Here is a 14,127-nt window from a genome sequence, read left to right on the forward strand (position 1 = left end):
TGGAGCTCAATATTAAAAAAAAAAATCAAAAAATGGGTGGAAGACCTATATAGACATTTCTCCCATTGCCTGTTTTTTTTTTTAAAAGAAAAAAAAAATTGGTATACAAAAACTGGGCCCAAAGTGGAGACTGCATTTTATTATTTTTTGAAAAAATTTCACTCGTTTATTTTTGGCTGCATGTGGTCTTTCTCTAGTTGTGGAAAATGGGGGCTACTCTCCAGTTGTGGTGCAGTGGCTGCTTTTGTTGCGGAGCACGGGCTCTGGAGTGCTGGCTCAGTAGATGTGCTGTGTGGGATCTTCCCAGACCAGGGATTGAACTGGTGTCCTTTGCTTTGCAAGGCGGATGCTTAAAGAACCTCCTATAGATTTTCTCCAGCAGTGTCCACTTATATTTCCTTAGCCAAAGCTATGTGGAAACTTGGAAATGTCATGCTTTTATATGGGCATGCTGCTGCCTCAAACAAATCAGAATTCTGTCAGTATAAGGAAAAAGGGTAGAGTGGATGCACAAATATACTAATTTATTATCTCCTTAGTATAAGTAAAATGATGAGTCCAAGACCTCTTAATCTCAGTAAGGCACCTTTCATCTATGTCTTATAGAGCCGCTCTGTTTGAGGCGAAGTTTTTTGTAGGCCTTGTCTGTACTTACATCGTGGGGAGAACGATACGTGGAAGGAAGCTGTAACAGTATGGAAGGCGTGCATTCCTTTTCTGCAAGCATGGGCGGCGACTACCTTGATTCTTCACTAGTGTATATTTTTGAGGTTGCTGCATCTCATTTTTAACAAAAAAATACAGAAAACAGAAAGAGAAAACCTTTGAAGAAAGTTATATCCTGTTAATGTTATTGTAGTTCTGGCAAAAGGTAATTTGAGGCTCTGATCTTTCATTTCTAGTGGAGAAGTCTTGAGGACGGAGGATGGGAGTAAGGGGGGGAAATCTGTTTCATGACAAAATAGCCATACTTTCGTATGTTCACTAGAAGCATTTTTTTTTTGTATGAACATAGTGAATTTTGTTTAATTGTGTGATTTGAATGCAGTTTATATGAACATGGTTTTTCTCACTTTTGTTTAGGAAGTTTATCGGAATTCTATGCCCGCTTCCAGTTTCCAGCAGCAGAAACTTCGAGTCTGTGAAGTTTGCTCTGCCTATTTAGGTCTTCATGATAATGACAGACGACTGGCTGATCATTTTGGGGGTAAACTGCACCTGGGATTTATTGAAATAAGAGAGAAGCTTGAAGAATTAAAGGTACATTGGTAAATTAATATCCCACACTTTTTACAGTTATAGCCACTCATTTTGTGTAGTATTTTTCTTTGATATTGAAGACTATTCTTAACTGTGATTCTGTTAATAATTCAGATTATAGGATTTTGTGTAGGATTGTAAATGGAAATAGCTTGTTTAATGGATATCTGACAAACTTTAAAAATCCTCTTATTCTTGGTGGAGATAATATTTTCTCTTGGACATTATATTGAATCAGGTAGGAATCTTGCAAACTGGGTTAGAAAATCCTACAAGCCCCCTAAAATTTCCAATGATACTTTCTTTAAAAAAAAAAAAAAAACTGGTAATAATGTTAATATAACATTTAAAGGAAGATTAAAAAAATGATAATATTTTAAATATTTTGCAGTTCACTAAATAGCAGATTTTAAAACCTCTAGTTTTATGCTTCTGCTCCCACTTGAGAAAGCTTAGAAACCTATTTTTTTAAATGGACAGTCTGTGTCATTTAAATAGGCTGATGTGAGAAAGGCAACACAACTCTTACTTGTCCGCCAAATTCTTCTGAGAAGATAAACAAAGACAGAAAAGGATATTTCTAAACCATTGAAAGTGAGCACAGTCAATGGATAGGGCCAGTTTACTTTTCAGCAGTCTGATGTGGCTAGCTGTTTTTTGTCTTTTTTTAATTGGCACTGTCGCATTTTGTCATGAATTGAGGACTTTCTTAAAGATGGCAAACACCAGTAGTGACTTCTTGTGTAGTTATCACTGAAATTAACCCAGCATCCATAGCTGGGCATTTAAAATAATGTAGAATCAAATCACCTAGGGATTTCTCCATATTTTTAGTTTATTGTGAGCTCTTGTCCAGTATTCTGAGTAACTTAGATGATCTTGGGTAAGTTTTTTGAAATTACAAATGTGTCACCATAGCAAATGATCATTGGGCTCAAAGATAAAAATGGTACCTGATTGGGTACCAAATACAGACCTAGAAGCAGAACTGTTGAGCATTTCACTGGTATTTTTATTTTATTTTAATTTCTTTTGTTGTTAGTTTATCACTGGTATTTTTAAAAGTAGTAGCATCAGGATTGTAACTAGAAGTCAACAGAAGACATTTCTGTGTTGGAAATCATAGAGCATGGAAATAGTGATTTATAATGATTGATTTTTTTAAATCATTTTTAAAGAATTTAGAAGATATAAGAGGAGAAAAATCTTAAAAGTGATTTTGAAATATCATTAAGAAGTCATAGAGAAATATGAAATTTTATATGAAAGGGAGGAAAGATTTTGGAAACCAGACTTGTAAGTGTAATGATTAAACCTGATAAAACTTCAAATTGAATTGGTATTAAAAAGTTCTGATATTCGATATGGTAAAGTTGAGGATAATGCTAAGAATGGGCCCGGTAAATAATGCTTCTCATTTAATATTATTTTGAACTGTCGTTGTGTTTTAAGAGAGTTGTAGCTGAGAAGCAGGAGAAAAGAAACCAAGAACGCCTGAAAAGAAGAGAAGAAAGGGAGAGAGAAGAAAGGGAGAAGCTGAGGAGGTATGGCGTGATCACTGGAGTGGTCCAAGGACCTGAAGTGGGGCATAAAAAAAGATGTGATGGCGCATAAGATTTTAGACATCAGTAAATCTGGACTTGGGAAATTTCTGTTTACTCTTAAAAATATTACCATATGAAACAGTGTTTATTCAAGTATATTAACTAAAGACTGTTTAAGTCCAGGAGATTTCCTTCAAAATGTATGGAAGAGGGAGCCAAGAGCGCCTCACATCTTTGTGTTTAGTAAGATAACAAGGCCCATTTCTAGCCCTTTGATTACCATAATAGGCTCACTTTGAGCTAGACTGGCACAGAACTATTTTATGGTACATACTTGTTGATAGAAGGGCTGGGTTTTTTTTTTTTTTTTTTTTTTAATCTGTTTCACTGATTATTTTACATGCTACTTTGATTATCTATTCAATTTAGAAGCTATAAACTGTTAAAACTTTTATTAATTTAATATAATAGCTAAATGTGCACAGTTCTTTTTATATTGGTATATTGATAAAATCAGGATTCTTCATATTTAGAACGTGTGCATGTTCTGGATCATTGTTACCCATTGGCAGCATGTTGTGTGATAACATGTTTAAAAACTTAAACAATTTTCAGATGGAGGGATGTGCCAAAAAAGATTTACCTATCATTCTAACTTACAGTGTTTCCTTAATGGTATTATATTGCTCTGAAATTTAAATAGCTTCTCTTCAGTACATGTTCCTAAGTTAATTAAAACCTTTGATAATATGTGACTCAGCTATGTCACCTTCCTCCAAGCTTTGAGATTGTTACATGCCATCTATTTCAAGACACTTAAACTGACTTCATTTTTGTTACATGGCTTGTAACAGGTAATCTCTTTGCACCTTGATGACAAAAATGAAACAAAGCCATATATGGACATGTTCCTGTTTAGAGGAAGTGCTTTTATTCTTCCATCGATATATTTTCTTCATTTACTAGTAAATTTTACCTTAGAGCTTTATCCCTGTTCTCTTTTGTGTATACTAAGTTTCCATGGAAATAGCACCCAGTATTGTAATATTTAAGATAATACAAATGGAATTTGAATCTCAGTTTAAGTTAAAATTCAACAGAATATACTGCCACTAATACAAATTATACATCTGAGATGACAGCCAAATAAGAAAAAGAATTCTTTGCAAGACTACATTTTCACATCTGTCAGAGATGAAAGTACATCACATCTTACTCTTCTAATGCCACATTTCTTTTAATATTGGTTATGAAATGTTAACATTATTTCAGAAATGTTTAAAAAAATTTTTTTTAAACTATCTGTGAACTTGAAGGACCCTAAGTATGGAAGATGAGGAAATTACTAGTAAGTATAAAATTATACACAAAATGGGATTCCAACTGTGGTGTTGAAAGGATAATGATAAAAACTATTATCACTTTACTAGATGCTTACTGTGTGCCAGATACTGTGCTAATAAGTAAGACTTCCTGTATTTATTTATCTATTACTTGAAAGCTCCCGGTGAATTTTTTATTATTATTCCTCTTTTTCAAATGGCAAACTAAGCTGCAGGAAGATAAATAATCTGCCCAGGCCACACAGATAGTGAGTGATGGAAACAGTTATGGCTTATATGAGGCTCAGTCCACATTCATGTTCCAACCAAGCTATATACACTCCACTAAAAAAAACCCTTTGACTTCCTGGTAACGGTAATACTTGCTCTTACTATCTGTTGAGCTTTAATTGTGTACTGGGCAACATGAAGAGTACTTTGTATCAGAGAATTGTGTGTCATATTAAGAAACATTGTAAGATTGAATTGAGTGTTCTAGGGGTTATTGTATGAGGTGATAATTCCAGGGTATGTGCCCCTCAGAAGTTCTGATCTAAGAGGGAAAGACGAAATGACAGATGTAAATAACAAAGAATTCTTTCCAGGTTGGGAGGTGGTTTTTGGAGAATTAGTGAATTGCATTGTGTTTTAAGTCTTCTAAGAGCCAGGTAGCCTAGGTAAGGGATGTGCCAGAGTGAGAAAGTCGGTAAAGTTTGTGGTGCTTTTTGGGAAAATTTGTGTATACACACATGTGCCTTGTATTTATAAAAGTAATATAAAAATTAGAAATGGGAATGTAATTTTAATACCACATTGTACCCTTTCTTCCTTATTTATAGTTATTTTTCTAAAAACAGAATTCTTTTTTTAGGTCTCGCTCACATAGCAAGAATCCTAAAAGGTAGGTATTATACAAGATAAGTGGTGAAGCTGTGTTTTCTGAGGGTAGTGAATGAGAATTTATTAGTTCTCTTAATTCTTTTGTAGTGCATATTTGAGCAGTGTCATTTGAGAAGTTGGTCAGAAGATACTCATGAGCTACAGTTTAATTTTATCAGAATAAATTATATACAGTGCCCTGAAGTTACAGAGAAAGCTAAAAATATTTCAGAATATTTCATTAAAATCTTATTTAGAAGCTGAATATACATGTGACAGGATTTATTTTTTAAAAATCAGTTTGGGTGGTACATCTAAGAAACACATTCTAAGAGGTTGTATCTGTTCAAAATACAAATAAATAGTTGGATATGTTTTGAATGAGGGAATCCATGGTGAGTTAATTAAGGGAAACGAAAATGTTGGTTTGCACCCAAGCTAGACTTGGGCTTTATTACTTCTCCCTTTGCACAGGTATCACATAAAGCTTTAATGGGGCATTTTACATCCATAAAAGAGGAAGAGGAGAAGACTTAATTTTGATCTTTGGCCCTAGTATTGGTGGACTTTTTGAAGCTTTTTCCCCAAATTCTTCCATTGCTCTCACTCAAATCACATCTTCTTTTTGAAACCTTCTACGTATTCTTGACTTTAAAGAATAAGAGCATTTGCTGTTATGAAAGCAAAACCTTGTGTTTCTATTAAACGTCCCTTAGTACTTTTTAGTATTTTTTTTTAGTACTAAGTACTACTTAGTACTTTTTTTTGGTGGCAGGGAGAGGGTTCCCTTGTAGCTCAGTCGGTAAAGAATCCGCCTGCAGTGCAAGAGACCTGGGTTTGATCCCTGAGTCAGGGATTTCCCCTGGAGAAGAAAATGGCAACCCACTCCAGTATCCTTGCCTTGGAAAATCTCATGGACAGAGGAGCCTGGTGGGCTGCAGTCCATGGGGTCGCAAAGAGTTGGGCATGACTGAGCGACTAACACTTACTTAGCACTTTTTAGCATCTTTCAGTGGTATTTCTGCATAAAACACTAAAAAACTAAGACATTAGTCAGGACCAGTTGTATCAGCTAATTTATATGGTTGTGAGTTTCTCAGTCCAGGATGAGAAGTAGAAATATTAAATGATGATTATTTTTTACTGATTGGTTACTGCAGGCTTGTCCCTTCATTGGAGAGAAATTTAAACTCTTTGTACACAGAACATCCTTAGATATTCAGGCTAGAAATTTAATTTCTGCTACCCTAGTCCAAGCCACTTTTTACCTCGCTATTTACAGTAGCCTTTTAACAAGTCTCTTAATTTCTGTTCATGTCCACGTCCCTTTTTGGCCTCAATCTGTTTTTTACACATTAGCCAAAATGTATTCTTTTAAAAAGTGGACTAAAGCAAATCAGCTCTGTCTTCAAACCTTCTAAAGGTATTCCGTTTCACTCAGGAGAAGTTGAAATCCTCACCATGGTTTTTAAGTAGAGTGATCAATCTGCCCTAGGAGAGTTACAGTTTATTTCTTGTCTCAGCATGTTTATTAATAGCTCCCTCTTTTCCTCTGTATAATTTAATACTGAAAGCATCCTGGTTTGAATGACAAAGTCATTCAGGTCAAGCAGGTCATCCTGCTTATTAGACTCCTGATATTACTCCCCCTTGCTAATCTCATGACAGCCAGAAGGGTGTCTCGTTCCTGTGAACTTTCCCCCCCCTCAGGGCCTTTGCACCTGAGTTCCCTCTACCTGAAGCATTCTTCTCTGTGCTCCCTGATTAGCTGGTAAACCTTTTCCTGCCTATTCTGTATAAAAGAGGACCACCTAATTTTACTCTCCTTTTTTACTCTTCTGTCATGTCCTTACTACCTGACCTATATTTTATTTGCTGCCTACATGTCTGGAGGCCTCTTTCTGGACTTTAAGCACCATGAGGAGGTTAAGGACTTTGCTGTATGGGCTGCTCAGTCTCCCTAGGACCTGGAACAGTGCAGTAGGCACCCAGTAAATGTTTCTACCAGACAGTTATTGTCAAGTAAAATGAAGTATGCCTTGGGGAAATAACTTGTTACAATAGCTCAGAGTGAGTGATAAAAGAAAATACCATTTGATAAAACACATGGACTGGATTTTCTCTTTTCCCTTTGTTTCTTCTCAGAAATACTCAATTGTGGAAACACTGTATTCAGCTGCGATTGATACTAGATCCATAGTAGATGCCTTTCTTTCTAATGTTGATAGAAGCTGAATACTTTTAAACCGTAACAAAGTAATCATTTGAAAATAAACCCAGTTTATAAATTACCTGAATAATGTGCTTTTGAACTTACTGTAATCAGATTACGAGAAAATACTTCATTATTTACACACCATTTGATAAGTTTACCTATTTAAGTTTGCAGGTTGATTTTTCAGTAAATTTTTATGTTGTGCAACTGTCACAATCCAGTTTAAAACATTTCCATCACTCTTAACAATATTCTGGAGAAGGCGATGGCACTCTACTCCAGTACTCTTGCCTGGAAAATCCCATGGCCGGAGGAGCCTGGTGGACTGCAGTCCATGGGGTCGCTAGGAGTTGGACACTACTGAGTTACTTCACTTTCACTTTTCACTTTCATGCATTGGAGAAGGAAATGGCAACCCACTCCAGTGTTCTTGCCTGGAGAATCCCAGGGACAGTGGAGCCTGGTGGGCTGCCGTCTCTGGGGTCGCACAGAGTTGGACACGACTGAAGCGACTTAGCAGCAGTAACAATATTCATTCATTTCTTCCCATTGTTCCCCAAATGTTTTATATCCTCTATATATGTTGTCCCCACCGTGACCATATACACAATACATAAATTAGTTTTGTAACCCAATAGAGGCTACAGAAGTGTTTTTCCTTCTCTGTATGCCTACATACTTGTAAATTATTATTATTATTTTGCAGTATAAGTAAAGTTCTCTAAAATGATTTATGCATGTAATCTTTTTCTTCCCAATAAATTATGTACTACTTGCAGAGAGAACTGTCTTAACTGTTTTGATTACACTGACAAGACACATTGTGGGCATTTATTTTGATGTTCATACAACCTTTCCAATTCAGCGAGTTAAAACTTACCCTAAACAATATTCTTTCTCATGTGTCTCCTCCCTTCTGTCCGTGTTCACCAGGTACATACTTTGTTTCTAAAGTATACTAAAAATCATAGTTAAATCCATAGAGATTTAAAATTAAATCCATAAAACATCTAGGTAATATAGTCCTTGGCATGTAGTAGTATTATAGATTGTTTCCTCCATTTAAAAAAATATTCCTAATGTAAATTTATACAACACTGACCTGAGAACTGTTTATTTCAAAATTCTAGTATGTAGTTATTTAATATACCAGCAGTTTATTTCATTGTAGATTTAGCTGATTTGAAATAGTACTGGCATTAAGTTTCTCTATAAAGAGTAGGCTTTAGTAAATGAGAAACTTAAGTGCCAACGAAACTAAAAACTAAATATCTTTTATAGATCCAGGTCCAGGGAGCATCGCAGACATCGGTCTCGCTCCATGTCACGAGAACGGAAAAGGAGAACTCGATCCAAATCCCGGGAGAAACGCCATCGCCACAGGTCCCGCTCCAGCAGCCGTAGTCGGAGCCGCAGCCACCAGAGAAGTGGGCACAGTTCTAGAGACAGGAGCAGAGAGCGATCGAGGAGGAGGTACTGAGGTCCATAGGAGGATATGGAACTACCTTTACAGTTTAGACTTGGAATACTAGTGGTTTGAACTTGCATCTGGTAATTTGTACACATTTGTGTGTGAGTGTATAACTTTTTTTTCCTGATTATATGGGTAGTTCAGAAAGAATATACTTATGAGCCAGAGTAAGAAATTGGAACCAGTACATGCAGAGGTTATTGCTTTTCTCTGGTTAGTGTGTCTTGGGGAAAAGTACTTTATGGGCAAATAATTTTAGGTACCAGTACTGTGAGAGCTTCTCCAGTATGTATTGGAAAATTAGGGACTCTGAGAAGTCCTTTTGTTAAGAGTTGTTTGACTTACTGTTTTCTAAACTTCCTGGAGCTGGTGTACTTTTTCAGAGCAGATACATTCAGTATATTCTTGTTTATTCTGCACTATAGGTATGCAATGTTACATACAGTTAGCTTGGCAGGGCAGGTTCAGAATTTTAAGGAAGTTAGACATCACTGGCATGAAAATTCAAAACATGCAGGGAGGGCAGACCCAGGTTGAGGTATGTTTAAGGACTTGGTTTGACAAAGGACAAAGGATTAGAATGTGATGGAGCCTTTGCACTCACGGTCTGTATAAACCAAGCTCCCCAAACTTCTCAGGTCCCATCATGGCCCTTGAAGAGCCAGGTCATTTCTAAGGAACAGAAACATTTTTTTGAGTGCCTAGTATCTACTAATCTCAAGCTTTCTATGGATTATTACTCCACATGAAACCTGTGATAAATTTTTAACAGCTTTCTGCAGATTCCTTTTTTTTATTTTTGGCGCCTTAGCCAGCCATTCCCTGAAACTGCTCACAGACTGAGTTGGATATGATAGGCCCTTTTATTTATTCTTTATTTTCTTGCCTTGTTCCAAGTAGGTTCCCACCCCCTCCTCCAGCTTTACTGAGGTGTAATTAACAAAGTTGTAAGATATTTAAAGTGTACATTGTGGTGATTTGCTATACAGGTAAATTGTGAAAGGATTCCTCCCATCTAGTTAACACATCCATCACCTCACATATATTTTTGTTGTTTTTGGTGAGAACATCTATGTTCTACTCTTAGAAAACCAAGTAGTTCTTCTACTGCACTAGGCCTTATATATATATATATAAGGTAGTTGAGCAACTTTATTCAAGTGAATTAGGGCATAGGACTAATATTTTGACAATAATGAGGTTGACCTAAGCGCTAAACTGGAATCAGAGTAAACAGTATGGGAGTTTAGTGCTAGTGCTAAGTCGCTTCAGTCGTGTCCGACTCTATGCGACCCTAGGGATTGTAGCCTGCCAGGCGCCTCTGTCCCTGGGATTCTCCAGGCAAGAATACTGGAGTGGGTTGCCATTTCCTTCTTCAGGGGATCTTCCCGACCCACGGACCGAACCTGCATCTCTTATATCTCCTTTGTTGGCAGGCAGGTTCTTTACTGCTAGCGCCACCTGGGAGTTTAGATGAGGGAAATATCAGAGTAATTTTAAAAGATAGCTTCAGGGAGTAGCCTAAAGCCTAAATAGAGTAGGTATAATTTGAATAGATAAAACCAGGTAGGAAAGAGATATTTTAGATATTACAGGCACATGCAGAGAATGAGCTGGGAATTTGTGAATTTTTAAGGGACAGAGTTGTTCATAGTGTGCTTTTAGGTCCCTTATCTCATATCCTTAAAACTAGGCACACAGTACAGTGCCCAGAAAAATACATCTTAAAAAATTCTCCGTGAATCTTACCTACATTGTAAATTTTAAGAATCATCTTGCTGGTTGGTAGAAGGTCTAGATAATTTCTCTTGTCACCTTGGCCCCCTGTCATTGTTTTGGTATCTCTGCACTCTTAAATGTTGTCATTGGTGGTGGGGATGGCGGGATAGGCATGAAGTCTCCCTCTTCCAGGACCCAGTCTCTAATGTTTCCTGCGTTTATGAAGATATATAGGAAATTTGACCACCATGCTACCTGACAATCCCTCATCCAATATTTTCAGCATATTGTTCATAAAGAGGATTATTTTTGTAGAAGTATTTTTTTCTCAAGAACACTTCTAATCTTGATACTCAGATTACTGTCTCAAAGCAGTATTTTGTTTTTTGCCGAAAATGAGCAATTGCTATTGAAATCTACTTGATATAAAAGAGAATATCAAGTTATTGCTACATAGTACCAGTTTTAATTTCAAAGTAAAAATCCCAGTTAAAGGTCTTTTATGACTTGGCTTTGTTCTGCTTCAGCTATGAAGTACTGGTCTCAGAGTCTGCGTGCGGCTTTTGCTGGGAACTCCCACCCTTGGTAAACGAGGACCATGTGCATTTTTCTGCTGTGTTCAGGCGCATACAGTGCAGACTTCAGAGTCAGACTACTTGGATGAAAAGGGCCTTGGCCAAATTATCCAGTTACCCCTCCTGTCTCTCCTCATCTACTTAGTAGAAGAGTACCTGCTTCATCAGAATTACTGGTATACTGAGTAGAAACTGCTTCTGTACAGGACATTGTAACCTCTGGCAAAATATTAGTTGATACTCATCTCATAGTTTGTCATCGTTTCTCTGGGGCTTAGTACATGTCTTTATTCTTAGGCAGCATCTCAGTCTTCTCTCTCCATATTCCATTCCTACAAAGACATCCTACAAAGGTAGGATGTGTGGAGTGATTTAACACATCATTTTTAAATTAAGCTTATTAAAACCTTAATTCAGTAGAATGCTCAAAGTTGACATTTAATCTTTCAACCTTTCTGGTTTAGTCTTTTTAAACGATATCTCTACAGCTGCCTAGTATAGTAGTGTTTTTTTCCCCTTGCCTTAGTAGTTGAAAGTATTACTTAATTAGGCTTCAGATCCTAATTCTAAGCATGGATTAAGTGAGATAATTATGTAAAAGTACCATGTCACCTGTAAAGAACCAAATAAATATGATATGTTCCTAATTTATTCTAGATGTTGAAGGTATAGAAGATTCCATGTTAATTCTGATCCCCTAGTGTCCTTTGGTTTTCCTTCTGATTGAGTCTCTGGTATGAGCTTATATTTACCTTTCTTACTGGCTGGGTATGGGAATGGAAAGGCAGTATTAAGAAACAGTCACGGTTAATCAAGATTGATTAGTGTGATCACCTGTCTTTTATTCTGTTTTTTTTTCTTTTGGTTGAATGAGCTAACTCAGGAGGAATAAAGCAGAGTTTTAAAATAATCGATGGTTACCTAAAGCCATATCATTGAGTAGTTCTCTTACCTAAGTTGAACGTTGGCAAACTGTTGCCTGCAGGCCAAATCTGGTCCATTGGCCCGTTTTTATACAGCCAGGGAGCTATGGATGATGGTTTTTATATTGCTAAGGAGTTGACAAAGGGAAGAGGAAGAATATACCACACTTACATGACCTGTAACACCTAAAATCTTTACATCTCTGGCCAGACAGCAAAGAAAAATTAGTTCCTGACTCCTATCATAAGTCAGTGCTTTCCATCTAATTTGGAATGTACATTCTGTTTTTAAAATGTTGGATAACATTTTTAAGGTATTATCTCGTATATTTTCATATGAAATACATTTGCTGTGAGCTGGAGAAGCTCTAGGGTTGCCTCTGAGATAATGAGACTGTCTTGGAAATCATTATTTTGGCTTACGGTTTTTTACCCTTAGCTCTTTGTTTTCACCCATCTCCTTATTTAGTCCCCTTAGCAAAATACAGTAGTGCTCTTTTCTGTCAGAAAACTGACTCCTCTTTCTTGGTTGTATTCTGTGTATCTTCAACTAATCAGTACCTTAATATTTATCCGATTCTTTCATTTGGGTTTTGGGTTTCCCAACACATTTTGCTCCTCAAATTAATATTTTTCAGATCCTCAAAAGAAAGATTCAGAGACCAAGACTTAGCATCACGTGACAGAGACAGGAATTCAAGAGACAGATCACCTCGTGACAGAGATCGAAAAGATAAGAAGCGGTCCTATGAGAGCGCTAATGGCAGATCAGAAGACAGGAGGAGCTCTGAAGAGCGCGAAGCAGGGGAGATATAATTAGCTGTGTACATATCCTCAATCCTTAAGCTTCTTCTGGAGTTACATACTATTGTTTAGTTTACAGCTGTTCGGGGTGGCACAGTGAGCAGTTCCAGACACCGATCCAGCTAGGCTAGGTGTACAGCATCTTAACTCAGTCTGTACTTGTTTTCTTTGATGAAGCCTAAAACTACATCCATAGTTTCTGGTGAACCTGTAATACACTTCTGAAAGTCCAGTTTTATATAATAAGACACAGATGTCTTTATTCTTTCTAGTAGGACTGATAGTGGGTGAATTGTGTTACTTGCCTTGGGATTTTCTGAACATTTGTAAAATGCTGTCTTCCTCTCTAGTCCCAAACAACAGCGACTTTGGGTATTTCTTTTTAATCCTTCTTCCTTTGACTCTATATCCCCTGACACTTCTACCCTCTAGTGGTAAGAGAAAGGGGTACAAGGAAGCAATATAACTTCTGTTCTAAGGTTCTATGCCCATTATTAATTACTAGCTGATTACAGTTCAAAACATTTATACTGGAATGTGTGCTGGAGAAATTTAAAATACGAGGAGTTTTGTTTGTCTAACGGTGCCTATTTTAGAGTTGGAAGTTGAACAGCTGTTGCATTACATACTTTGCTTTTTTATTGAAATTTTGAAATCAAACATGTCTTGATTTTTCTGTTCTTCTTGAATAGCTACATTCAGGATGTTTTGAGATGGGGGTGGGGGCAGGGACTTTCATAAGCACTTGTTTTATTTTGTGTGTGTGGAGTACAAAGATGACACCCTTATTGTAAAAAATAATAAAGTGAAAGAATCACCACCACCATCATTAAACTGTAACTTGTCTAGTCAATTGTCACTAGAGCTATTTGCGGTGGCCATTTCTATTCTGTTATTATAGTGCCTTACTGTGCAAGGCACCAAAGGAAATAAATATATACTTACAGAGATTCAAGCTGAATTGTTGCTCCACCTGGGCCCTTGCTGATTATATTCCAGCTGCTTCAGGACTGTAACAACCACTGTAGAGAAGGACCAGACCTGCAGAAGAAATTGGGTTTGTTTGTTTTGTTTTTCTTCACATTGAACAAACCGAAATAAAAACATGGTGTAACCAGTGTAAAGAGACTTAACGATTTCTGCATTGAAAAGCTGTATATCCATTCATGTTGAAACAGTAGTTAAACTTGTGATTCTGGAAAAGCTGAGAAAATATTAAGTAATATAAGGATCTGTGAGTATAACTTAAGATCCTTTCAAGGATCACATCTCTCAGGTTAGGCTGTGGCACAGCTGAGAATCTTTGGAATCTGATCCAGCACAATATGCTGTACTGATATTCTGGGGGAAGAAAGTTCTTGTCTGTTTTTCCTATCCAAAAAGAAGCTGTTAACATTCATTATTCATTATACCTC

General features: G+C 36.8%; 1 protein-coding gene across 6 annotated transcripts in view; it reads left to right on the forward strand.

The window, feature by feature from the left end:
* The window catches only part of LUC7L2 (LUC7 like 2, pre-mRNA splicing factor), a 56,650-nt gene extending 42,814 nt beyond the window's left edge, over positions 1-13,836 (forward strand). For all 6 annotated transcript variants that reach the window (XM_061414863.1, XM_061414862.1, XM_061414867.1 and 3 more), the window contains 5 exons: positions 1,084-1,260; positions 2,713-2,804; positions 4,998-5,027; positions 8,502-8,693; positions 12,547-13,836. In XM_061414863.1, coding sequence (XP_061270847.1) covers positions 1,084-1,260; positions 2,713-2,804; positions 4,998-5,027; positions 8,502-8,693; positions 12,547-12,724 — 669 coding nt within the window. In that variant the 3' untranslated portion in view covers positions 12,725-13,836. The remainder of the gene's footprint in view (positions 1-1,083; positions 1,261-2,712; positions 2,805-4,997; positions 5,028-8,501; positions 8,694-12,546) is intronic.
* The last annotated feature ends 291 nt before the right edge of the window (positions 13,837-14,127 follow it).

Source organism: Bos javanicus, chromosome 4 (genome assembly GCF_032452875.1).
Source record: "Bos javanicus breed banteng chromosome 4, ARS-OSU_banteng_1.0, whole genome shotgun sequence".
Taxonomy (NCBI): domain Eukaryota; kingdom Metazoa; phylum Chordata; class Mammalia; order Artiodactyla; family Bovidae; genus Bos; species Bos javanicus.